Genomic DNA, 25,744 nt, shown 5'->3' with positions numbered 1-25,744 from the left:
GAATGCACTTAGTTAGCTGTATAAAAGTGGGTAAACATTTTTTTAGTCAACTTGGGTGATAAAGCTTACACGTAGAAACAGAGGAAACCTACCATCATCTTAACTCATGTACCCATGTGGTACTCACAGCTGTAAAACGATCCACATCAACCGCAATGAATTTCATAGGCACTATAGGGAAGAGTTTTTATACCTTGCACAGAAAAAGGGCTAGTCCTTTGACTGGGTCTATTGACTGCTCTTAGTTCTCTGCTTGTGCACTTGTTCCTTTCTGTCACAACCAGAAAGAACAGGCGGGAGTGCTCAGTTCACTATGCTCTTGCTGTTTTGAAGCTCTCAGCCAAGTTCCAGTATAACTTCCCTTTCTGACATCATTTCTTATGTGAGTCTCATCATATGTCTAAGCATGTCTGACTGGGACTTTTCAGTCCCTGCTGTATCTTTCACTAGGTGTATCATACACAATAGTTGAAGGCCAGACTACTGTCACATTATAACTGCTGCTTTACTCTGGGCCACAGCTGCACTGAGCTACCATGACAATTGTTGGGAGGACCCTGTAAGCTCAGAGCCCAGTACGTATGAGAAGTTTAGCTCACACCACTGTACCATCAGCCCCTGCTGTCAAACTCCCATTGAAATCAATAAAAAGCCATTGCACAGATGTGTGGCCTGAAGGATTGTGCACAATCAGGCAGTCCTGAATATTAATCCTGGCTTTGCCATTGGCTCACTGTCTAGTATCGCCTTAAGAAAGTCACCTGATCTTTCTGGTTTAGTTTCCCTATCTGTAAAAGGGGGCTAATGCTCATCCACCTTCCACACAGGGTTTTGGTAGGAGAGAACAGTTGGGGTATGTCCAGATATGAAAGTTATTTCGGAATACCAGAGGTATCCCGAAATAGCTCCCTCACATCTTCACAAGCCACCCATTATTTTGCAATGTTTTTCAAAATAATGCGCGCAATTTCGGCATCCCTGTAACCCTCATTCCTCGAGGGTTAAGGGATGTCTCAAAATAGCACTTTATTTTGAAATAAACTTGAAATAAGTACTTATCTTGAGTTTAGAGCGCAGTGTAGACATAGCCTTGCTGTGCTTTGAGCATATAAAGTTATGTGCAAGTGACACTGTGGAAGCGGAACAAGCCCATAAAAAATGGAAAATAATAACTAGGCCCAACCCTCTTTACACATGGCAATTAGACTTGATCAGACAAATACCACCAGTTGTTCTGAAGCAGCCAGCCACTGTTGCTTCAGTTACAGCATTGTGACACCTCTAATGTCTGCACCCCAGAATAGATATATAGCTGCAACTTCAGAAAAGGGTTGTGCAGTAACTGGAGTACCAAGTCTAAGCTCATTAGCAAGTGTATATCTGGGCTGGAGGACAGCCAAGGGTCTCCAGGTTTGAGAAATTGCTTGTCTCCAGTGGTGGATGAGCCATTGGGCCAAAAGGGTCCTGGAAAAATAGGTGCCCCTGTGCCCCAACCTGCTCTGTCCACTGGGTGCACTGCTGGGATCAGGGTCAGGATGTGGGGGCTTGCCCAACCCACATGACCCTGCTTCTGGGATGAAGGGTCAGGGTGTGGGCTGTTTCACCCATCTGGTGTTACTGCGGAGGTTCAAGGGGAGCCCTTGTGCCCCAACTCCATTTCTTCAGCAGAAGCACCAGGGATGGATTGGGGACTACAGGTGGAAGGGATGAAGAGAGGCCTCCACTTGCTCTGGCCTGAGGCTCCACAAACTCCTAATCTGCTTCTGCTTGTCCTAGAACTTCTCTCCCACACCTTGCCTGAACTGTCAGATCTCAAATTCTCCCATCACTGCATTTTAGAAAAATTATTAATGAAGATATACACTAAATGCCATGTCATTTCCAAGGACTTGCTCTAAGTATTGAGATCAGCTCTGTGCGCTGCATTATAAGCTGCTGCATTGTAAGCATTCAGCGTGTTCATAACTTTTTAATTTTTTTTAAAAAGTCTTTACTTACTATGCCAAAGGGATTAATTCCTCCCTGAGGCCTAAGACCATAGTAAGGTTGACATTTTAAAGCATCAACTTAAGGATTTTTTTAAAGTAGTAGAGCGAGGAAGTAGCGTGCAACATACCACAAATAAATAATCACTCACTTCAAAGCTCCAAATCCTCACATTGACCTTACTACCACATTGATTCTTTGATTGCACCTGCTTAGCTACTGGAACTTTTCAATTTTTCCTAGAGCTGTCACTTAATCACAGTTAACTCACATGATTAAGTCAAAAAGTAATCATGATTTTAAAAAGTAATCACAATTAATGGCACTTTTAGTCATACTGCTAAACAATAGAATATCCATTGAAATTTAATACATATTTGGATGCTTTTCTACATTTTCTATTATAATACAGAATACAAAGGGTAGAGGGCTCAATTTATTTTTTATTACAAATATTTGAACTGTAAAAATGATAAACAAAAGAAACAGTATTTTTTCAGTTTACTTCATACAAGTACTGTTGTGCAATCTTTTTATCATGAAAGTGCAATTTGTAAATGTAGTAGATTGTTACATTAACTGCACCCAAATAAAAACAATATAAAACTTTAGAGTTTACAGGACCATTCATTCCTAATTCCCATTCAGCCAATCAGTAAGAGAAACAAGTTTATTTACATTTGCAGAAGATAATGCTTCTTACAATGTCACCTGAAACTGACAACAGGTGTTTGCATGGCACTTTTTTAGCAGAAGTTGCAGGGTATTTATGTGCCAGGTATTTTAAACATTCATATGCCCTTTGTGCTTCAGCCACCATCCCAAAGGACATGCTTCTATGCTGATAATGCTCCTTAAAAATAAATTTGTGACGGAATTCCTGGAAGGAGAATAGTCTGTCTCTTACTCTGTGTTTTACCCACATTCTGACATACATTTCATGTTGTAAGAGTCTTGGCTGATAAAATGAACAACATGTGTTGGGTTAAGAACACTTTCACTGCAGATTTGATAAAACACAAAGTATCAGTGTGAGATTGCTAAAGATAACTATAGTGCTTGATCCAAAGTTTAAAAATCTGAAGTGCTTTCCAAAATCCGAGAGGGATGAGGTGTGGAGCATATTTTCAGATGTGTTAAAAGAGCAACGCTCCAGTGAAGAAACTACAGAAACTGAATCACCAAAAAAGAAAATCAGTCTTTGCTGGTGGCATCTGAGATCAGAGATATTTTGCTGTATACTCATTAATGTTATATATCGATACAATTTAAGGTTCAGGAGGGACACACCCACACTCACACCTACACCCACCCACACACCCTACCTCTGTTACAAATTCTCCTGTGAGAAGAACTTGATAAAATAAACTAATGATCATTTTGTCCTTCTTCAAGCCAAAGAATCCTTTCTAGATCTACAGTATTTTTTCAACATCCTAGAGTACAACATTCAGAATCAGTCTTAGCTGATTTACTCTTTTAAGTATATTTTCTTTTGGTGGTACTTAGATGCCATAGAGATAGATTTATTGATTTTTTGAGACACACACAAATCTATGGCAGAGAAAAAGGCAGTTACAAATGCTCTTACTGGCAAATGTTTTGTGGTTTGAAAGACTTGTCAGAACTGTAATATGAACTTGTGGATCCCCTGACATATCCTTGTCAAGAATTCTCAGAGGAATAGCCGTGTTAGTCTGTCATTTTAAAAACAAGTTTTCCTGTGGCACCTTAAAAACTAACTATATATATAGTACCATGAACTTTTGTGGGCAAAACCCACTTCATCAGATGAAATGGAGAATGTTGTGTATATAGGCCTTGGTTTCATTCCTGCATATTTGTGTAATGGGCACTGCCTGAGATAATGCAACAAAACCCCTTATCACTTCTGAAATCCCAGCCTTTGCTTCTGCTTTACACATTCTGCCAAGTACTCATATGTGTTGCAGATAAGTTTGGCTGTTTTTTTTGCACAGTGTTCAGACTTCCTAATACCCTGCTCCTGTGTTTACTTTTGTAACCTGTGTGTTGGTCCTACTCTCTCTGATAAGGTGACGTACAGCAGAAAGGAATGCTGGTGAAAAGCAGAGACACCCTAATGTAACATCTACTTAGGTTGCTGGTGTGCTGAGACCACTGCATATCATGCTGCTCAATATAGCTTCATTGGTTCCTTGTATTCAATCCATCTTCCTGTAGCCCTCTGCTGTCTCTTGTCTTATACTTTGATTGGAAGCTCTTTGGGGGCAGTGACTGTTTTTGGTCCTATGTTTGTACACTGCTTAACACAATCAAACCCTGGTGTAGCTCCTAGGCCCTATCTTTCAAAGAAATTATAATAAAGATATTTACAGAACAATATAGATACTGAACAGAGGGAAACATCTACTGGAATTCCCAACATTGTAATATCACCACTTTTTGACAAACTTGTACATAAAGTAGGACACCAATTAAGCACAAATGGTGAAATTCAGACACGTGCCAAAAAAGAAAATAGTAAATTCAATATAGCACTATAATGGATTCCTTCCGCACAGGAATTCTCATTCCATCAGTATGACAGTCCAAGAATTTAACTTTCCAAGGCAGTACAAGCATTTCATTTTAATGAAAGTTTTAATTATGTGCTACTTGAAAGGTTCCATGGATGGATGGCACAGTGGTCAAAGCATAGCATGGGGGCATCTGGAGCAGTTGGCGTGATTCTTGACTCTGTCAGAGACAGCCTTTGATATCTTGGTTAACTCATTTAGTCTTTATGCTTCAGTTTTCCCATCTGTAAAACAAGGAGTATAATGCTTTGCTACTTTACAGGATTACAAATGTATCTGAGTCTTAATTGATTAGTGTTAGTAAAATGCTTTAGAGATTCTGAGATGTCAGATGTTACACATAAGTGGAAAGACTTATCAGTAATTAAAATGGGTTAAAAATTCTGTGTCTAGCATAAATGTAATCTTCCCTTTCACAAGCTCTCCTGATCAGGGCAGGAGCATGCTGTCAGTTTGCCTTACTTTAGCAGCACCAAAGGAAGGCCTGAGCAAAGATTTTGTTTTCTTCTTTCTCCTGTATTTCAAAATGAATGCTGCTAAATTAGAACCTCCCTGCCTTAGTAATAATAAAACCAGGAGGTTAGATATAGTTTGCCCTTGTGGTTCTTGGAAGAACTCCCGGTCTCTAAAATGACAGTGCAGCTGTTCACAGAAAATTATTCAGCAAGATTAATAAATTCTGTAGCTGGTTCTCAGAATATATAGCAAGCCTGACAGTTTGAAGTACCATATGGATCAAGCGGTTCAGTTGAAACAGAGACCAGGTACCTTTTTACCATGCTGCTATAACATTACATATATCAAATGTAGGTAGGAAAACATATTGGAATGTAAAAAGAAAGAAATCCATCTAATTTCAGAGCTATCTGGCATGATTTTTCTCCAGTGTCCCAAGGTGATCTAAGGGGAAGGGGAATATAGATTGCGACTGTCATCACACAGCAAAAAAGGTTATTACACACTTCAGAGCTATTGGCTGCGCTTACTAAAATATAGCCAGAGCTTTAGTGTGCAAAGAGAACAGGATGCCCCCCTCCTACCAGGAATAATAGGCACAGGCAAAGCAGTAAGGTGAAACCAGTAGGGGCCAATCCAACAGAGCTGCCAGTACTAAATCCACTTTCTATGCTTAAAACCTTCAGAATCTCTGGGTTTTGAGATGCACTGCTACCACGTACTGTGGTCTTGCCGTTGTTTGGGGGGGTTCAGAAATGGAACTGATCCTTCAGTTATTTGGACCTGGTCAAATGTAATGTTGCTCTTGTATCTTTGAGACAGAAAAACCTTGGCAATAGTTCATGGCAGCCCAACAATGAAACATCTGATTTATTAGGTACACAGCTCTCAGTGACAGGGGAAGAGATGATACAGGTTAGACAACTACTGGCTCTGTAAGAATCACAACCTTGAGCAGGAGGGAATCATCCTCAGTGAGGACTTTGGGTGCAATACAAGTTTAAACCTCAACTTCTGACACTGTCAATCACACCAAAGCACATCTGGTATGGTGGGTTGGGACATGAACTGCTACAAAATCCAGAGAGTCCATTTCACTTATCAACAGGCAGGATTAGCACGGATTCCATAACTGAAAGCCAAAAAATGTGGTTCACAGAAACTCCACATTCATACATATAATTCAGTTAGACTGAATGCACTGAGAAATGTTCTGCAACTGGCTCTGTAGGGTTCTGCTTAAACAGGAAAGTAGGATGAAGGGATTTTGAAAATGTCAAAAAATTAAAGTTAAAAAAGTTTAAGAGGTCAAAGTGGCCTGACTCAGGTACTAATGTTTCCTTATCTAGTCTTGGGTTTCTAAGTTACTGGACACCAACAAATTGATTTGAGCATGACATAGTACTTATAGGCATGGATAATGTAACTGCCCAGTTTAACTCCATGGTTTGGCACCATGCGGAGCTGTGAGGGGCCTGATGCTGCTTCTGAGAATGAGATCCAGCAGAGAGAAAGAACAAAAACATTAGGTAAGATCCATTCTCTGAATAAATGTGCTTAAGGTTAATGAAATCAGATTAATTTTTGTAAATGTAATCTCCTTACCACAGTATCTGAAAGTCCTACAGCCTAATGTATTTATCAACACTCCTTACTCATTACTTCCAATTGAGTACTATTATAACCATTTTACAGATGAGAAACTGAGGCACAGAAAGGATTCATGGATTCTCTATATGCTTCATCAAGCTCCAGCAGGGGTATCAACTGTAATGTACACCAGAGTCTCACACACTAAATGGCCCATGTGAACACTGCTGGTGGGCACTAAAATTTTCACACAGTCGTGCATTAATACACGCTAGGGAACTTTCAGTGCATGTTAGCAGAGCCCAGGTGGGTCAGTTAATATGCAACACATTGATGTGCATTCCAGTTTATACCTCTGTTGGTGCCCATAAAGTACTGAGTAGACAAAATTTGTCTCAGGTCATATAATGAATCTGTGGCAGAGCAGGAAACATGAAATTTGGTCTCCTGAGTCCTAAACTAGTGCTCTAACCCCCAGAGCACCCTTCCTCCAGGACAGCCAGAGGAGTCAGTGAATTCTGATACATGGGGCTTATGGCAACTCGGTTCAACTTCCATTCATTATGGAATTACTATTAAAAACTTGTATGCCTGTGACACAGTGTCTGCCCCACACTGGCACTTTATGGGTTAAAACCCAACCCTGAGAAAAGGCTGAAACAGTGGAGCCAGCAGCAAAGGTAGAGACAGACAATTAGGGCCCAGCAGGGGCTGTTTAAATAAGGGCTTCTGTAGCCAGGAGACTGACTCACTCTTACTCCAGCTGTAGAGCAGGTGGGGACCTGTCTGCCAGGAAGCTAGAGGCTTCCTGACTTACAGTGGGGCTGAAGAAAGGCAGGCAGAGCTGGGGAAGCTCTGGCCAGGCAAGCTCCCAGGATACACGGCTTGAAGCAAGGCCTGAGGTTACTAGAGCTGCAGGGAGGCAGCAGGTCCACAGCCCTTGCCCATGATGAGTGGCCATTTCAGACTGCAGTTTGCTCCTGAGGCAGGGGCTAGATGATGACTGGCTGTGGGTCACTGAGGTAAGATGGGTAAAGGGGAATTGGGGTCCCTGAGGGGAAGGACCCCAGAGTGTGGGGGCACTGTCAGAACAGTACCCTGAGGGGAGGTTGCCATGGTCTGGGAGGGATGGTGGATCCTAATGCAAAATGGTGGAGAATAAAAGCTAACAGCAGTCATGATACCAGCCAGAAGGGAGCATTCCAGGGCTAAAGACCTGATTCCCTGAGTGACCAGCAGGAGGTGCAATGGTGGTGAGTCCTCCCAGGTAGGGTTGCCAGATGGTTTCAACAAAAATACTGAACATACTTGACATTACATCTTATTTAGAAAATACTGGACATTTATATTTTCTCAATTTGTTTCCTGAACAGAAAGCTCAAATACTGGAATGTCTGGTTCAAAGCCAGACACCTGGCAACCCTACTCCCAGGTCACAGTGCCATATAGGCACAGTCCTTGGCAAGGGGTTGTGCAGAGATGCATACTCCTGAGTTTGTACCAGGAGACACACTGTTTGAGGGAGGCAATGAACCTGATGCCAATGCACAGAAGTGTAGTTCAACACCAATGCCGGCCATGCTCTGCAGGCCATTTTGAAAGGAGAGGCAGGCATGGCATAGTGTTAAATTCAGCTTGCCATTTTTATAGGCCACATGGGCAGGATGGGAAGGGTCTCCTTAGGACTCTGTCCCCCACCCCACACACATTGCATATGCCTAGAAGGGACTTGCAAAGTCTGGCCCTTAATGTGTGTCTCATGTTGAGGGAAGAAATGATAACTTACCATTCAGTAACTGTACATCTCTACTCTTCACACATCTAGTAACAACCCCATACACACCAAGCAATCTGTTATTCACAGACAGGCACAGATACCTTAGGATGTGGTCTGAGGAGAAAGTCTGAGATACAGGCCTTGAAACCTAAAACTGCCTTCTGCCAACAAGAATGCTCCACCTAAATAGCCTGAGAGAACCTGCTTCAGAGGAAAAAGTGCCTCTGACTGCACATCACTGGTTGTCACCTACACTTCACTGGGAGCCATTTGGGGGTACCACAGAATCATAGGGTTAGAGGCCACAATTATCTAGCCTAATTCTCTGCCAAGACGCAAGATTTATTGTATCTAACCATCCAAGACGGACAATTATCCATCCTCTTTTGGGGAAACCTCCATTGAAGGAGCTTTCACAACCTCCCTTGGTAGTCTGTTCCACTGTTCTCATCATTGGGATGTTTTTCCTGAGATCTAAATTTGTTATGCTGTAGGTAGAACCCACTGCTTTTGTCTTGCCCTCTGTGGCAAGAGAGAACATTTTTTCTCCATTTTTTTATGGAAGCCTTTCAAGTAGTCACAGACTGTTATGTCCTCCCTTAATCTCCACTTTTCTAAAGTAAATGTACACAATTCTGTCAAGCTTTATCATTAAACAAATACACCATGTTCTTAATGGGGACTGCATTCTGAAAGAAGTGTTTCCTGAACCCCCTTTTCTGGCCTTCACATATCCACTGGTCAAATCTTGACAAACTCATTATCCAAAGCAAATTGCCCAGAGACAACTCAAAGTGGCTCCACCAACCCTCTCATAACAGATGAAAAACTTGCAGACATATCTCCACTCCTGTGATGATCAACACACCTCCCACCACTCCACAACACACCTTTCAAGAGCCTATTATCTGTGGTTTACCTCATTCAGCATGCTCATTGCCCCAGTAACAACTCTGTGGGTGAAACAAGACAATTCCTATGCTTGCAAATGAACTTGTACAAAAAATATTAAAAGTAAAACACAGTGTTATTGCTGGAGAAACGTTTTCCCACAAAACACCATTCCATATCACCCACAGGTCTACACAACAAAGCACTGAACATTCCACATCTGCATCCACCATCTTGGCTGCTGACCAGCCTTTCAGGATTATCAAAGCAGCAGATTTGACTCCTTGGGACAGGAACAGTGACACTCCTGCAGTATTTTCCTCTTACATCCCCCAGATATATGTTTTGATAAAGAAAGGATGGCTTTGGGATCTTAACTGCATTTTTTCCAAAGGGAATCTCTGACTTCCATCTTAACCAATTGGTCACTTAATTGTGCATTTACCTATTTTATATACATACAAAATGATGGGGACTAATTTAGTAATAGCTACTCAGTAGAGATCTTGGAGTCATTGTGGATAGTTCTCTGAAAACATCCACTCAGTGTGCAGCAGCAATCAAAACACCAAGCAGAATGTTAGGAATCATTAAAAAGGGGATAGAGAATAAGACCGAGAATATCAATTACCTCTGTATAAATTAATGTTATGCCCACATCTTAAATACTGTATACAGATGTGATAGCCTCATCTCAAATAAGATACATTGGCATTGGAAAGAGTTGCGAAAAGGGCAACAAAAATGAGTTGGAGTTTGGAATGGATCCCATATGAAGAGAGATTAAAAAGACTTGGATTTTTCAGCTTAGAAAAGAGGAGACTAAGGGGGGATTTGTTAGAGGTCTATAAAATCATGACAGGTATGGTGAAAGTGAATAAGGAAAAGTTATTGTTCCCCTAAAGTAAGAACTAGGGATCACCAAATTAAATTAATAGGTAGCAGGTATAAAACAAAGGAAGTTTTTCTTCATGCAGCACACAGTCAACCTGTGGAACTTCTTGCCAGAGGGTGTTGTGAAGACCAGGACTTTAACAGGGTTCAGAAAAGAACTAGATAAATTCATGGAGGTTAGGTCCATCAATGGCTATTTGCTAGGAGGGTAGGAATGGTGTCCCTAACCTCTGTTTGTCAGATGCCGGAAATAGATATCAAGAGAAATCACTTGATGATACCTGTTCTTTTTGCTCCCTCTGGGGCATTTGGCATTGGCCACTGTTGAGAGACAGGATACTGGGCTAGGTAAACCTTTTGTCTGACCCAATATGGCCATTCTTATGTTTGCCCCAAAGCCCTGACCAAGCATTGGTAATTCAAATTAATAATAATACTATTAAAAGTTACACAACAGCCCAACACTATAGCATTTAATTTCAGAAAGGGGTGTTACACAAAAATAAAGTTAATTAAACAGAAAGCAATAGGTACAGTGCCAAAAGTAAAATCTCAGCAAGCAAGGGTTATTATAGCTGGTTCTCTGAAAACATCCACTCAGTATATAGTGGCAGGGAAAAACAACAACAACAAAAACAAAAAACCAAACCAAACAATCCAGAATAGAAAGTTGGGAAGCAATTAAGAAAAGGATTGTATGACAGAAAATATATTGCCTCTATATAAATCAATGGTATGCCCACATCTTGAATAGCGTGTGCAGATGTGGATGCTGCATCTTGTAAAAGATATATAGGAATCGGAAAAAGCTCAGAAAAGGGCAACAAAAACTATTATGGAATGGCTGTCATATGAAGAAAGCTGAATAATACTGGGACTTTTCAGCCTGGAAAAGAGATGACTAAGACTACGTCCATACTGCACCCTTCTTCCACAAAAGCTTGTGCAAATGAAGCATGGAGTAGAATATCGCTGTACTTCATTTGCATAATTAATTAGGTACCATTTTTGCACAAGAGTCTTTTGCCCAAAAAGGAGCTGTGTAAACAGGTTCTATAGGTTGAAAAAATGAGGAAAAACGGCTCTTGTGAAAGAGGGAGTTTGTGCACAAAAAGGAGCCATCTACACAGCTGCTTCTTGTGCACAAATGGCTGCTAATTAATTATGCAAATGAAGCACAGCGATGTTCTACTCCACGCTTCATTTGCATAAGCTTTTGCGGACAAAGGCTGAAGAATAGACGTAGCCCAACACGGGATATCATAGAGACCTATAAAATCATGACTGGTGTGGAGAAAGTAGACCGGGAAGTGCTATTTACTCCTTCACATAACTCCAGAATTAGGGGTCACACATGAAATTAAAACAAAAAAAAAAAAAAGAAGGATGGTGTTTGGTTGGTGTGTTTTTTTGTTTGTTTTACACAATGCACAATCAATCTGTAGAACTCCTTGCCAAGGATGTATGCTGTGAAGGCTAGGACTATAAACCCTGGTGTACACTAGGGAGTTATTTTGAAATAACCACCCTTATTTTGCGATAATAATCGGCACATCCACACTACCAAGCCTGTTTGGAAATAAGGGGCTGGTTGTTTCAAAAGCTATACTCCTGCTTTCTTTGGGGAATAATGCGTATTTTAAAAGTTATTTTGGGAGTTATTTCTTTGAAATCAGTTATTTTGAAATCATTTCCTAGTGTAGATATGCCCTCAGAGTTTTAACAAAACAAAACAAAACAAAACAAAAAACCCACACACACTAGATAAGGGTCCTAGTGGGTTGCTAGCTGGTAGCCACTTAAGAACCTTGTGGTCAGAGCCTGCATCAGGCATCCCACTCCTTTCTGAACCCCAACTCCATGCTCCAGGTCACAAGTCCCTCCCGTATTCAAACCCTCTGTACCCACACAGGTCATAATTCCCTCCTGTACCAGGTCACAACCCACGCCCTCTGCACCCTCTCCTGCATTCCTGTCCCTGGTCACAGCTCCCTTGCATCCCTTTTACACTCCTCCCCCAGGTCAGAATCCTCTCCTACACCCAACCCTGTCCTAGATCCCACATCTACACATCAATCCACTGCTCCAGCTCACAAACCCAAATTCCCTTCCAGATCCCACATCCCCTCCTGCACCAATGCTCCCTGTAAGCTGTTAGCTTGTGCAGTCCACAGGTAGGTTTTTTGTTTTTAATGCTGGTGCACATCCACACATGCCTCAGTTCACATAAAAATATATTCCACACCTGGATGGAAAAAATTATTATCCTGCCCCATAATCCTCTATCACAAGGTCTTTTCTGCACCCAACATCCATCCCAGACCCCGACTCCCTTCATTAATAGAAAAGTTCAGCTTTTGATCACTTTCCAAATTTTTAGAATGCCATCCCCATGACCATCAAAAAATATTTCTCACTCCTGCTGAGGAGTGAAGCCAATCAATCTCTGTGCTCTTATAAACTCACATAGAGACATAATAAAAGACAAAACTACCGTATCACTAGTGGGCAAACAATCACCCCATATGTGACCTCAGTCCTTATCCCCAAAGGAAACTTGCACAGTATCTTCAAAAGAGCCTGGGGCTTTAAATTCGTGTTTTTTAAACTTTTTAAGACCAAGGAACACCAAACAATATTTTTTTTTTAAATGAGGAAGACTAAGGATTTTTTGTTGAGGGAAAAAAAAGGGGGGGGGGAGGGGGAAGAGGCAGGGAAAAGTCATTGACCAAAAAAAAGCGTCTGGGGGAAAAGTTATTGAGAGGGGAAAAAAAAAAAGGTCACCTGCCCCTTTAAGGGTGGCCATTTTGAACTGTTGTTCTCCGCAGCATACCTTCAACTGCCTCGGTGTGCCACAGAACAGAGTTTAAGAAACACTGCTTTAAATTATTCTCTCTGCTAAGCACTAAAAATCATATTAAAGACACCAGATTTACAGCTTATCACAACAATCTAACCCACCAACTCCCCTTTTGTGTCTTATGACTGCAGGGGTATTTAGAGGGTCACTTCATTTTGAATGGTCATTCACAATGTGTGTTACTTACTTATACTGACTAATCTGTTCCAACTTGTATTTGAGCTGGGGCTCTGACTACTTTTCTCAGACTGGAAAAGGAGTTCTGTGTTGATCAAAAGTTTCTCTGTCACCAACAGAAGTTGGCCCAATAAAAGAAATTACTTTACCCACCTTGTCTCTGTAATACCATGGGACCCCACCCTGACTATCTCACCACAAACAACAAAAACTCAGCCTCACTACATGATTGCCTCTGAGGTGTCAACTGATGCAATTTCCATACTGGCCTCAGACTAAAAATGAGAATGAACAGTCCTTCTCACTAGGCACAAAACCAGATGGTCTAATGGGAACACCTCAAACTGTTTTCTAGTGTCACTTATGTTGGCTGAAAGAAGATACTTTAGCTACTGCCAGCAGTGGGGAAGCTGTTACTCAACAAGTCAGTAGATTGTGGGGGAATTTCGTGCTGAATATGTCTGTGTGTAAGTCAGTTGAGTGGTTGAGTACAAGAGTAAAGTGTACTTCCAGTAGGAAGCCTTGGAACGAAGAGGTGATTTTTGTAGCGTCATGGGACATGGTGTAGAGACCCAGTCACCAGCACCTGTCTGACTGCCTGAGTGACCCATGCTGAGCCTTGTGCTACATTTTTCAACCATGGATTGAGAGGATTCATGGCTCTTCATGGAAGGAACCTTTGAAGGAGACACTGATCTCCTTTTGGTCTGGGTATCTCTTGTTCTTCTCCCAGAGCAGGAATGCCTCTTGCTCAGAAATTTCTGCCAAGGCATTCTGAAATCTCCAATTACTTCTCCAGTAGAAGAAACATTTTCACAATAGACTGCCTAAACCTTTCAGTTCTTTCAAAAGGATTTACAGATGGCATATTTCAGTTATGTTAACCAGTGTTATTGACTGAACCTTAGAATAATTCTTAAAGTCTGGAGATCTGTGTTCAGTTGTGACTTATCTATTATTAGAGCAGATTTTCAGGGAAAATAAATAAGATTTCCACTTAATAGGAAATTAACTTTTAAGTCTCATGTTACAAAACAATAGGTAATTACACAGCAGAAGAGGGTTGGAAACTGCAAGCTTCAACTCAGACACCAGCAGTGAGCAGTTGGAATCAGCTGGCCCTATATGCCCTTGGCTGAAGATTGAGAATAATCAAGGTGAAGCTGAGGTCCCCCAATAGACACTGCTAGCCACAAGAACCCAAACATGAGCATACTGGGCCTGTGGATACAATGGAATATATATGCACAAGCAGTCAAACTCCTCCATTTTTCTATGTACCGCAATAAATAACATGTAACTGTTTGCATGTTCTTTATGGTGGAGAAAAAAAAAAGAAATGTTGGTACAAAAAAAACCAACTGATCAGCACCTGAAGGAAAACTCTAAATGCTGCAGGAGGTTTTGCTTTACTGGTATTTCAAGAAGTGGTATTCTACTGATTTTTACTTAACTATTACCCTGCCTATTAAGTAGGCGGGGAAGTGAACACTTGGAAATGCCATTGTTCAGATATGATGTAAAACTTGTGATGCAAGTCTCTGAGATGACTTTCATTACAGAACTTTGATTTGAAAGCACCTCCCTTAATGTTCTAGCTAAATTGCAGTTTGGTAAGAAACAGTTTACTTACAATTTCAGTTACATACAATACCATCTATTTATAAACTATTGTGTAGCATTGCACCAAGCTGTTGTGAAGCTGGCAGGCATCTCCCAAAACCTTTTCAGGAATAAATTGCTTCTGCGTTGAATTTCTCTACAATTTTATTTTCCTGTGTATGACAGTGACATCACATCACTCTGTGTCCACAGGCTCTGCCCTTGCATGGGCTCCCTGTTTGGGGACAGCAAAGCTGCTTGGCAGCCCAGCCTGAGCAGATTCTGCCTCCCAAGCCCACTCAACTCTGGTCCTGGCCTTTTGGACAGCCCATTCCTGTTGGTCAAGGGCTGCTTGCTTCTGCTGCTGTTGTTCTAGGCACTTTCAGGCTTCCCGGCCAGCAGGCTCAGGAGACCCGCCAGGCGCAGGGCAGGGCCCCTCCCCGGCTGCCCCATCCTCCACCACTCAGAGTGGCTGTATCCTGAGCCAAGCTGCTCTGGTGAGACCCACTCAGCCCATCTCCCCCAGCTGAGACTGGCTTCTGCCCAGCCACATGTGGGACTGCAGCAGCAAGCAGTGTTTCTACAAGGTGGGTGAGGAAGTGCCCACCAGCACTGACCTGAGCAGCCCTTTGCCTTCCCTCCTCCCTGGCATACTTGGAGCACCAGGGCTGGCTTCGTGCTGCAGAGGGAGGGGAGAGAAAGCCCCAAGCCTCTCTGTGTGGGGAAGAAATGCTCCCCCTCCCAGGCTGGGGGTGGGGAGGAGAACAGCCCAAACACTAGTGCCCTCCATCCCCTGCCCCCCTAGCACCCTCACTTACCCTTCCCCCCGACTATGCATCCCCAGCCCATTGCTGTGCCTCCCCAGCCAAATACCCTGCCTCCCAGCCTACTCCTACCCCCTCTCCCCACCAGACATCCTGCCTCTAAGCCTGCTCCTGCCCCCCCAACCCTTGCTGCAACATCCTCCCTCCTAGACAGACCTGTACCCCCAGCCTACTACTGCACCCTACCTCCCATCCTCCTCCTGCATGCCACCTCCTGCCTAGATCCTGCACTCACCATCTCCATCTCATTCACTGGCAGCCTTATCCCACACACTGAATCCCTCATTTTTGGCCTCACCCCAGAGTCTGGGGGGGGGGGGGGTACAAAATCCACTAACTCTAGAACCACAGAAGAGTTAATTCAGACTGGGGCCTTGAACCTCAGCCCTGCCCCCACCATGGAGCTGGAGCACCAGGGGAGTGAGGTGTTTCAGTTGGAGGCCACATCAGTGAGGGTTGGGAGTTTGGTCCCCACCTGATTTTTCTGTGGGTCAGTGGTTCTGACCCAAAAAAGGTTCCCCACCCCTGCCATAAATAAAGGCTATGTTAAAACTTTGTGTTAGACATATTTTATTTGAAACCTGGCCAACAAGGCCCCAATTGGGGGCCAGCCCCCACCTAGCCACAGTATCCTGTCCCCTGCTCTGATTCTGGGACAGGCCACATGAGCCAGCCCCCATCTGGCCACAGCCTCCCCTCCTGCTGCAGCACAGGTAGGGTAGGAGGAAAGGCTACATTCCAGCTGTGGCAGACAGAAAGGATTGGCAAGTGTAGCAAGGAGAGGGCGTAGGCCCCTAGGATCACTTTCAGAGTATTTGGGGACTAGGGGATAGATGTCAATACCTTATACACTACTATATAGTCTCATCACCTTTATCCTTCTGAAGCTACACACTCCAGACCATGCTGCATCTTGCAACCTGCAAGCAGAAAATTGCAGTGAGTAGCCACCAAAACTTCCGCCTCATTTTCTAAAATTAGCAAGGAAGGCCTCAAATGCCTCCCATCTCCCCATCCCCTGCCCAACTGCAAGTTCAGCATTTGAACAACTTGATTCAAGACTACACGAACAGGCAGTCAAAACTGGGGGAAAGGAGAGCAAAAGGATTTTCTTAAGACTTCTACACAGTTACTGCTTTGCTGAGCAATTTCCCAAAAAATACTTCTTGGATTGAAATTTACACATCATTGACCATAGCACCTTAGACACATTATGCCTCAATTTGTCTAAAAGGTACATATTCCCCATTTTAGGGACCGGTAAAAGTGAGCTGAGGTGAAAGTAAGTGTCCTGACCCACCATGTAGGTGCTCTACTTACTAGGTTATTCTGCAAATGGCTGTGAATTCAGAAGAATCTTTTATAGGGAAAGGACAATCCAGCTATGCTAAATTTCTTGACAATGAAGCAGTGAAATAAGCAGATTGTGCAATGTTTCTATTTTACTTTGAATTTTCTTGTTACTGTCCAATCTGTGCTTAAATATCCATGAAGCAACCCTGCTGTTTTCAGTCAACTGCTGATTATATTGGAATATAACATACTGATTGAGTTTGTTACTTCTTAGTGAAGAGCTTTATTTTAAAAGCCTCCTCTAACTAGGTAAACATGTTCAGAAATACTACACAAGGACAAAGTGTAAAGCACGGTTGATGCCAGTGTTTCATCAAGTTCAAATTCTATTCTTTACTTTGTGTCTCAATTCTCGCTTTTCTCCTATCATCCTATTACAGACCTCAGATAGGAAGTTTAATATACATTAACTTAACCTTTGTGATGTTGTAACATGACAGTGTTCTATTGTGAAAAAAAATTAAAGAGTGTTAATCTCTCCCAAACATTCCTTAAACATTTTTTCGCTGTACTATAAATAAGACTTTATCAATGTACTTGAACTTCAGGAACTTTAACTAGACCAGGAATTCCTCTAATGATTAGATAAGAGCTGTTGTGATGAAAAGGCAACAGTATAAAACCCAAGATTCCCACACACATTTGAATGTAGTCCTAGTGAATATTGTCATTTAATTAAAAAATCCTGAGTATTAGCCAAATTGAGAAAAAATGTCAACATTAGTATGGCGTTTTTAAAATACACACATTAAATAACTTGAATGTACCATGCCAGGTATTTAGGATTGTTGGGAGATATTTTGGATCACCAAGTTCAGGAACGGAGATGTTCAGATTACAGCAGAAAAAGGTACAAGACTTTGTAAAGCCTAAGTGGAGAAGGATTCAATACCTTCATAAATGGTTCACTCAAACACTTCTTTTTGGGTAAGAGATCTTCTGAAATTCAAATATTAAAATATTCAGTACAAGGTTCAGATTTATATCTAGAAAAAAGTGTGTCAAACTACGTACAATATTTGCGACCAAAAGCTCAAACATTTGGTGTTTATTTGGGAACATTGACTAGTCGGCAGCACTTGTTTGACCTTGATGTGTTAATGCATTATTGCACTTGCCTGTAGCAGCACTTGTTTCCAGGGGAGCTGTTGAGCAGCTGTCACATTTGCCAGCAGGACAGCGTGTTACGATGAGTAAGAGAACGTGTTTATTCAGTGGCACAATCCAACTTTCCAGACATGAGAACTATTCAGATTTGAGGGCACTATTTACTGCTTTGTAGTCTTGCCTCAGCAGTTAAAATGATTTTCAAAGCGTGTAATCAATATGTAGAGCTATTTTAAAAAGCTGTGCTACAATTAGCACTTAAAAAAACTACACGATTTTACACAATTTGGGTCAAATTAATTTTATTATGCTCAATGATGAATTGCCACCAGTGCAACATCCTATTCACTGTACATTTAAAAAAAAAAAATTCACATACTAAAAATTTCAATTTGATTAATGGAAAACTGAATGATTGAGACGTTCTTATGAATGCCATACGTACAATAAGTGGCTAGTTGATATTGTCTATGCACATAGTGTCAAGATACTAAAAGCCTCATGCTAGTTTGTTAATTGCTAAGGCTATCCAGACACAGTCATTTAACTGGAGTATATAGAGAGGCCTTCATTACAATGTTTAACGATAGTAAATCAATGCCATGAAACACTATCTTCTGCCCATAGTGCAAGTGGTGAAACACTAACATGCAGCCATGACATTATTTTAGCTTATTTGCAATTGCAGTCTTCATGCCAGGATTTAACCATACATATGCTACTTTAAGCAAATATTAATTTAGGCTTTGTGCAATAAAGTTGATTTTTTTTTTAAAAGAGAAACAAAATCAAATGCCTTCTTTGCTAAGTGATCCATGGATCAAACAGTTATCCCAAGTATATAGTGTTCAACTTCTAGCTCTTCCAACACTGGAAATGGAGATTTCTTTGTGAATGCTAATTATGTATTAAAGAACAGAAATCTCAGCTCTATAGGGCTTAAACATACACTATTAAGCAGAGCATTAGGAGCGCAATCAGGTTGTTCACTTAATTTTAAAATGCCCATGGTGTTATAAAAATGAAACAATGCTAGACATTACATCAAATCCATAGAATATTTTTCATGTGCACATTCTTAAACCCTCTGGAGAGTAGTTTCCCAGGCCTCACTCAGTCAACTCACAATGCTCAAGCCATTTACAGCAGCAAAGCCAGTAGAAGTGTTTCTAGCAGCAGAGGGCAATGTGGATATTCCTGCAAGAAAATGAGACCACTTGGAAGAGATTTCCCAAGTTACATGCTTAAGTTACACTTGGAACAGAGTTAGCATTACTGGAATAATTTAACTACCTCTCACATCAGTTTTCAGCAACATAACTTTTTAAACTGTTTTCTTCTCACCCAATTAAGTACTTGATCACTACAGACTAGATAACTGGGTTAGAAATCCCAAGCCACATCATGCAGGTCCAGCCTGTCAAGATAAAGCCAACACTGGGTTTCAGTCAATAAACTCTGGATAACTTAAATTTAGTTTGATATCCTGACTATAGTCAGAAAGACTCAAATATACTATGTGTTAACTATACTCCAAATATGATTGATTCAACTAAACATTCTGTATCAGTGAGATAATGTTTAAAAAGATTTTCTACCTAAATCTTACTGCAAGTTCAATAATTAGTGCTGCAGATATTAAATACCCATCCTAGCCATCCTAGAGCAGAACAGTGTATTTTAACAGGCAGATGCTCCAATTTTTACCTCACTATTAAGTATATCTGATATAAAGGTGAAAGCTGTGAAACAAGAAACCCATTTTTCCAATTATGTACTCAAATGCTATTTTATGAATAGGGCTACTGATCTAACAACTCTTGGTCTTAAAGCCATCATATGCAGACTATTACAATAATAATAATGTTCAGTACATATTTAAAGTGTATTTATATGCTTTCCAACTTTCTTTAAAATGCAGGACAGGAGTCTTTGTGTTTGGTATTACCATAATCCATAAAGACTGAAAAGTAACACCATATAAGTTTACTTTATTAGTATACCAGTGCCCTACACATTTTAAAATGAATTTAAACCCAACATTATTGAAGCAAGCATTGAACACAGCCCTTCAGCCCCAAAATACATAAAACTGATTTAAAAAAATAAATCAAATGACTGTAGCAACAGCCAGATTACAGTATAGCCCCAGCAATTTAGGCTCTTCCTCATTCTGAAAGACAGCTGGCAACAAGGACTAAACTGGTTTGCATCAAAGATGCCCTCACCATTGCTATAGTAAAAGCAATCCTGTTTAATCTCAGGCAGAGAGTTCCCTAATTAAAGCCTTCAAATATCACTGCTATCCAGTAGCAGACAATTTTGCTACAGTATAATGGTAAGTTACTAATTTTCATAGCTAGCTGTGTATTTTGGTAGTTTACAAAAAGCATACTGTAAAGATTTGAACAACTGCAATATTGTGATATATTGAAAACCGTGCAATAATCAGCCTCAACATTCATATAACATTGTATTTGAAATGAAGGGGCTAAATAAACTAAGAGATGCTTCACTTAAAGAATGTAGTACTATACTAGGTTTTAATAAGAAAATTTAGATACAGAAAAGTAGGGTATGAAAATAGTGTTTTCCTTCTTGCATTATAACTAAATTACATTAAGGTTTTTGTCAGTCTCACATATTACATTTAAACTCCCTTATTGATGGAATGGAAAATATTCACATGTACACTGAGCATCCAGATGTAAACTTGCACACATTAATAGGGAGTAACTTTGTAGAGGATTTTGACAAACCTTTACCGATTAAATGAGGTATTGCACAGATTAATAAAAAAGCAAAAGGCAACAAAAATATACAGCAAATTGGTAGAACATTTACATGATAATTTTACAGAATCCAGACAAAGTAGTGTTTAGTATTTCAATCACCTTAAAAATATATATATATATAATATAATATAATATATTGATCAATCGTCCCATTCATCATCATCCTCAAAGTCTTCTTCATCTTCTTCATCCTCATCTTCATCTAGGAAAAAAGTGACAGTCAGCTGAGTATATAGACTTTACATGACAAATATATTACCGTTTCCTTAGAAATCGAAGTAGCTGTATAACTGAAGCATAGTTACTAGCATCACAAGAAACAAAATTCATAACACTAAACTGCTCTTACTATCATTGCGTAATATACAAGTTCCAGTTCTGATTGTTAGATATAGTGTTAAAATTTATTTTCTAATACTCCTGACCACCTGCTTTTCTTTGAGTGAGGCAGGGAGAAACGCATTCTAAATTAGGTTTTCTACTTCTGCAAAGAGGAAAAAAAGTCTCAAAGTTAGATTTTTGCCTTTCCAAATTTAAACTCCTACTGTAGGATTTCTTTTCCCTTCAGAAATAAAGTACTCCTATCATGTCAACAGAGCACTTGTGGTTCATGAAATACTTTTGACGTGTGTGTGGTGCTATTTCTGCCTAAGCAGAGACGTATGTATCCGTGTTCATGCAGTATTGTTTACTACTTGGTGTAATCCAGATTGTTAGAATGTCTAGAATTATTTTTGACCAGCTGAAGTTTAAAAAACAAAAGATCACCTTTGGAGGGCATGGCATTGTATTAAATGTCCTTGTGGTGTTTCTATGGAGTAAATTCAATCGTAAATCAAATTTGCAGAGGACATCTAAATTAAAAGGCTCCCAAACAAAGACAGAACCAAACTAATCAAAATATTCTCACACAGAAGGCTAGAACCAAACTACAAAGTGTCCTGTGGATATGAAAGAGGTATTGGTAGCCAACAAGGGAAGATTTGGTATTTATACTGCATAAAATCCTGGGAGAAAAAAGTAACAAGGGGCAAAATGGAGATATAGTAAAACAGCCTGTAGCCACAGTATTAAGAAGTTAATTTTCAGCTAGTTTTCTCGCTACTACCCCAAACTTATTTTTGCATATACCCAAGCATTAACATGTACAACACAGCAAGCATGAGCAAGTGATGGTATTCACTTAGGGTATATCTACACTGCTCCCTCATCTCAAAATAAGCTACACAATTTGAATAGCTCAAACGGCATATCTTATTTTGAGTTAATTTCAAAATAGAGCACTATTCCAAAATGTCCCTTAATCCTCATAGAACAAGGTTTACAGGGACGTCAGAATAAAGACGTTATATTTCGAAATACGTAATGGGCTTGTTCAAAAGATACATAATAGCTATTTCAGAATACTTCCAGAAATAGTGCTGCAGTGTAAATGCAGCCTTACTGATTGGCTAGCAGAGACATTCAAAGAGCATAGTCACAGGTCTAACACATGCATCTTCAGTTAGAAACAGCTTCTCCGGCAATTAGAAAAGATTTTTCTGAAGGAAGAACTCCAGTCTGCAGTGTTCATTAATCTGGTATTACACCAAACACTGAACAGGTCAAAATAATGATATTTAAGATCATACATAATTGGTATTCACTTTGTATATTCTAAGATTTTAGATCAGGTGTTTGCTAGCCTTAACTGGCAATTTTTAATACAGCATTACTGGAAAATACAATACACTGGCCACTGCCTGACATGCTTAACTATTTCAGATGGGCTAGTGGCTAGGTTTGGCATTTTCTGCTTCATTATACATAGAGAATTCAATATTAAGAAAACATTTCATGTTCCACTGTATGTTAACACCTACATTACACCCCAATGCAAAAGTTCCCACAAACTTACCTGAAGAATGAATGGCTTTGCTCCTTTTCTGCATAACCTCCATTAATGCACCCACAATTCCTGAGGTGGGTGCAGGTGGAGGTGGCACAGGCTCTTGGCCATCAGATACCTTGAAAGAATACAATACTATGACTTAATTAAAAGGAGAACTTTTTTATTTCTAAGAAAATCCTCTTTTATAAAACTGAAAAAATGTTTCAGTTACAGAGGAAGATTGTAGATTTGGTGACACTACAACCTCACATATAGCTAGAGCTAAAAAAAAGATTATAAAAACTCAGAAACTCCCAGTTTTCGAAATACAAGTTCTCCCACTGTTTTTGTATACCACCACAATTCCAGTTAATCAATGCTCTGACACAGTGGTGATTAAATATATACACATTACAACTCAGTAAGAAACCCCATGGCTGAAGGAAAGTTCTGTATTGTATCTTAATAGGCAGCCCTAAAAAATACATACTGAGTGTATAGTTGCAAAGCTGAAACTAAGAAATTGATGGAAGGCCACCAACAGGAGGGGAGCCTATCGCTTAATTTGACTCCAAAATGAGAAACCTGACTGGCCCGGACACGGAAAGGATTAACCAATTGATAGCGCTCTCTCAATTCTGTGGATGGTGATGCATAGCTGTTCTTAGTTGGTGGAGTGATATGTCTGGTTAATTCCTATAATGAATGAGACTCTGGCACAATAATGGCCTATCCTATAGATAACGAAAAACTCATGAAAAAATTTTGCATCAGTGTCTTAACTAGGTCCTAGTCTAGGCAGATAAATCCCAAATCTTTCTAGTAGAGATTTATACAATTGGGTGTTGCACCCACATATTTATTACTAAGTTTATTAGTCTTTATACATCTTCATACTGTTGTGTGGTGCTTTTCAGAAAGACCTAGTCAAAGATCCAGTGCAAGGAAAGAAAAATAATTTGAGGACTGCACTACCAACAAGTGTTAAGTTTATTTTATTTTTAAAAAGACTGACAGCAAGTTGGGAGAGAGAAGTGAAAAGGTATCTGACAATGAGTATGCCTGCTGCACTGAAAAAGACTGGGAGTTGTAGAATGAGAACAGCGGTCAGAATGTATACTGTTCCTACACATGCATTAGGAGAGAAGTTGAAAGCTAGAGCAGAGATATGAGGATGCAGTCAAACTCAGGAGTAAAGACCAGGAAACAATGAAGAGAAGGGGAGAGGTCAAGAGTCAGGAAAAAGGTTTAACTGTAGAATACTGGATTGATTGGAGAGGGGGAAGAATCAGGAAGGCCAGAAAAGAGGACAAAGTTAAAAAAGAAAATGGCCTAGTCCCAGAGATAGGATGAAGACTGGAAATGCTCTCATGTTTGTCACACTCCATCACCAAGGGTATTTCAAATTTTCAAAAATATACAAGACTTTATAAAATCAGGTTAGTATTCTATTCAACCCCATCCCTTAAGAGTCACATTTGAAAGCTTGGAAATTCACAGTTAAAGTCTTCCATATAGCCTTACTTCTGCCCCTCCGCAACTATACCTACTGACTCTGTATTCTCTTCATATGCACTGTGTAGTAACTATATCCAAAGAGTTCTCCAAGAGTGTAAAATCTCCAGCCAGAGGCATCAAATTAGGACAAGATGACCAGGGACTAGATTCCTGACAGTTTCAAAAATACTGTAAACTTCCGATAATCCGGCACCTTTAGGACCCAGGGGGTGCCGGATTATCAGATATGCCGGACTATTCGAAGGGGGGGCTATGAGGGGTCTGGGATGGGGTGGCATCCCCCCAGAACCCTCATAGCCTCCCCCTTCCGATAGTCCAGCTCTGCCCAAGGCATCCCTGATTCAGCTGCTGCTGGTCAGTTTCAGCAGCAGCTGAATCGGGACGCCTGCGGCAGAGCAGCTGGGGTGCTGCCAGGTTGGTCCAGTAGCGCCGCCCCTTGGTGCTGCGAGACCACCCCCGCCAGCACACCAGCTGCTCTTGGGGACGCCTGGGGCAGAGCAGCTGGGGTGCTGCCGGGTTGGTCCTGCAGTGCCATTCCTCGGCGCTACTGGACCAACCTGGTAGCACCCCAGCTGCTCTGCCCCAGGTGTCCTCAAGTCAGCCGCTGCTGATACTGATCAGGGGCTGATTCCAGGAAGCCAGGGCAGAGCAGCTCTGCCTTGGGCTTCCTGGAGTCAGCCCCTGATCAGTATCAGCAGCGGTTGAATCAGGGAAAGCTTGGGTGCTGTCGGGTTGGTTCCGCAGCGCCGAGGGGCAGCGCTACGGGACCTACTGGCAGCACCCCAGCTGCTCTGCCCCCGGCTTCACCGATTCAGCTGCTGGTCACTTTTAGCAGCGGCTGAATCGGGGAAGCTGGGGGCAGAGCAGCTCCAATGGTCGGGCTGCCCAGAGCACTTCTGGGTTCCTGATTGTGCCGGACCATCAGGAGTGCCGGACCATCGGAGTTTTACTGTATTAACTAACAGTCTAGTTCACAAGTACTGCCATACATAAAGCATGCTTCCTTATTACAGCAACTTCTGCTTTTTCCTCATAAATACTAGAATAGTGATCCAAGCCCATGAGCAGGTTTGCCTAAGTGAACTCTATTCTTAAAAATCTTGCATGGATAAAGAACCTTTATAGATAAGCAATGATTGGGATCGTTTAGGTTTTTTTTGTAGCAAAACAAAATCAAGAAAATTGACAACTAAGATCCCTTTTCCTCACTTTAAGAACAGTCTTAAACTTACAATTTACAATCTTCATCTTTAGACTTCTGTCTGGTAATTTCCTTCTGTGCTGCCTCTAAGATTTAATCTACTTAATCTCATCCCCACCCAACTGAGCCTGCCATAAGGCTGTTTGGCTAACATTACTGTGAGTACATTTTAACACCACCTAAAAGGTAAGTCACCGCGCTGTTGATCCTTACTCTGCAAGAAGGAAACGTTATCCTATGGATATAGAGTAGTCTGCAGGAACAGAACAAGTAATAATTTGAAGA

The 25,744-nt window shown here is 41.0% G+C and overlaps 1 protein-coding gene across 4 annotated transcripts in view; it reads right to left on the bottom strand.

Moving 5' to 3' along the window:
- Positions 1 to 18,360: 18,360 nt before the first annotated feature.
- The window catches only part of WASL (WASP like actin nucleation promoting factor), an 80,024-nt gene continuing 72,640 nt past the window's right edge, over positions 18,361 to 25,744 (bottom strand). For 3 of the 4 annotated variants that reach the window (XM_075928532.1, XM_075928536.1, XM_075928553.1), the window contains 2 exons: positions 22,768 to 22,876; positions 18,361 to 21,072 (listed from right to left, as the gene is read on the bottom strand). In XM_075928532.1, coding sequence (XP_075784647.1) covers positions 21,011 to 21,072; positions 22,768 to 22,876 — 171 coding nt within the window. In that variant the 3' untranslated portion in view covers positions 18,361 to 21,010. Of the gene's footprint in view, positions 21,073 to 22,767; positions 22,894 to 25,744 lie in introns of all 4 variants that reach the window. The other variant, XM_075928545.1, reaches the window with a different exon arrangement.

Source organism: Pelodiscus sinensis, chromosome 1 (assembly GCF_049634645.1).
Source record: "Pelodiscus sinensis isolate JC-2024 chromosome 1, ASM4963464v1, whole genome shotgun sequence".
Classification (NCBI taxonomy): Eukaryota; Metazoa; Chordata; order Testudines; family Trionychidae; genus Pelodiscus; species Pelodiscus sinensis.
Note: the sequence above shows the minus strand (reverse complement) of the source record. Positions and strands in the feature narration are given on the sequence as shown.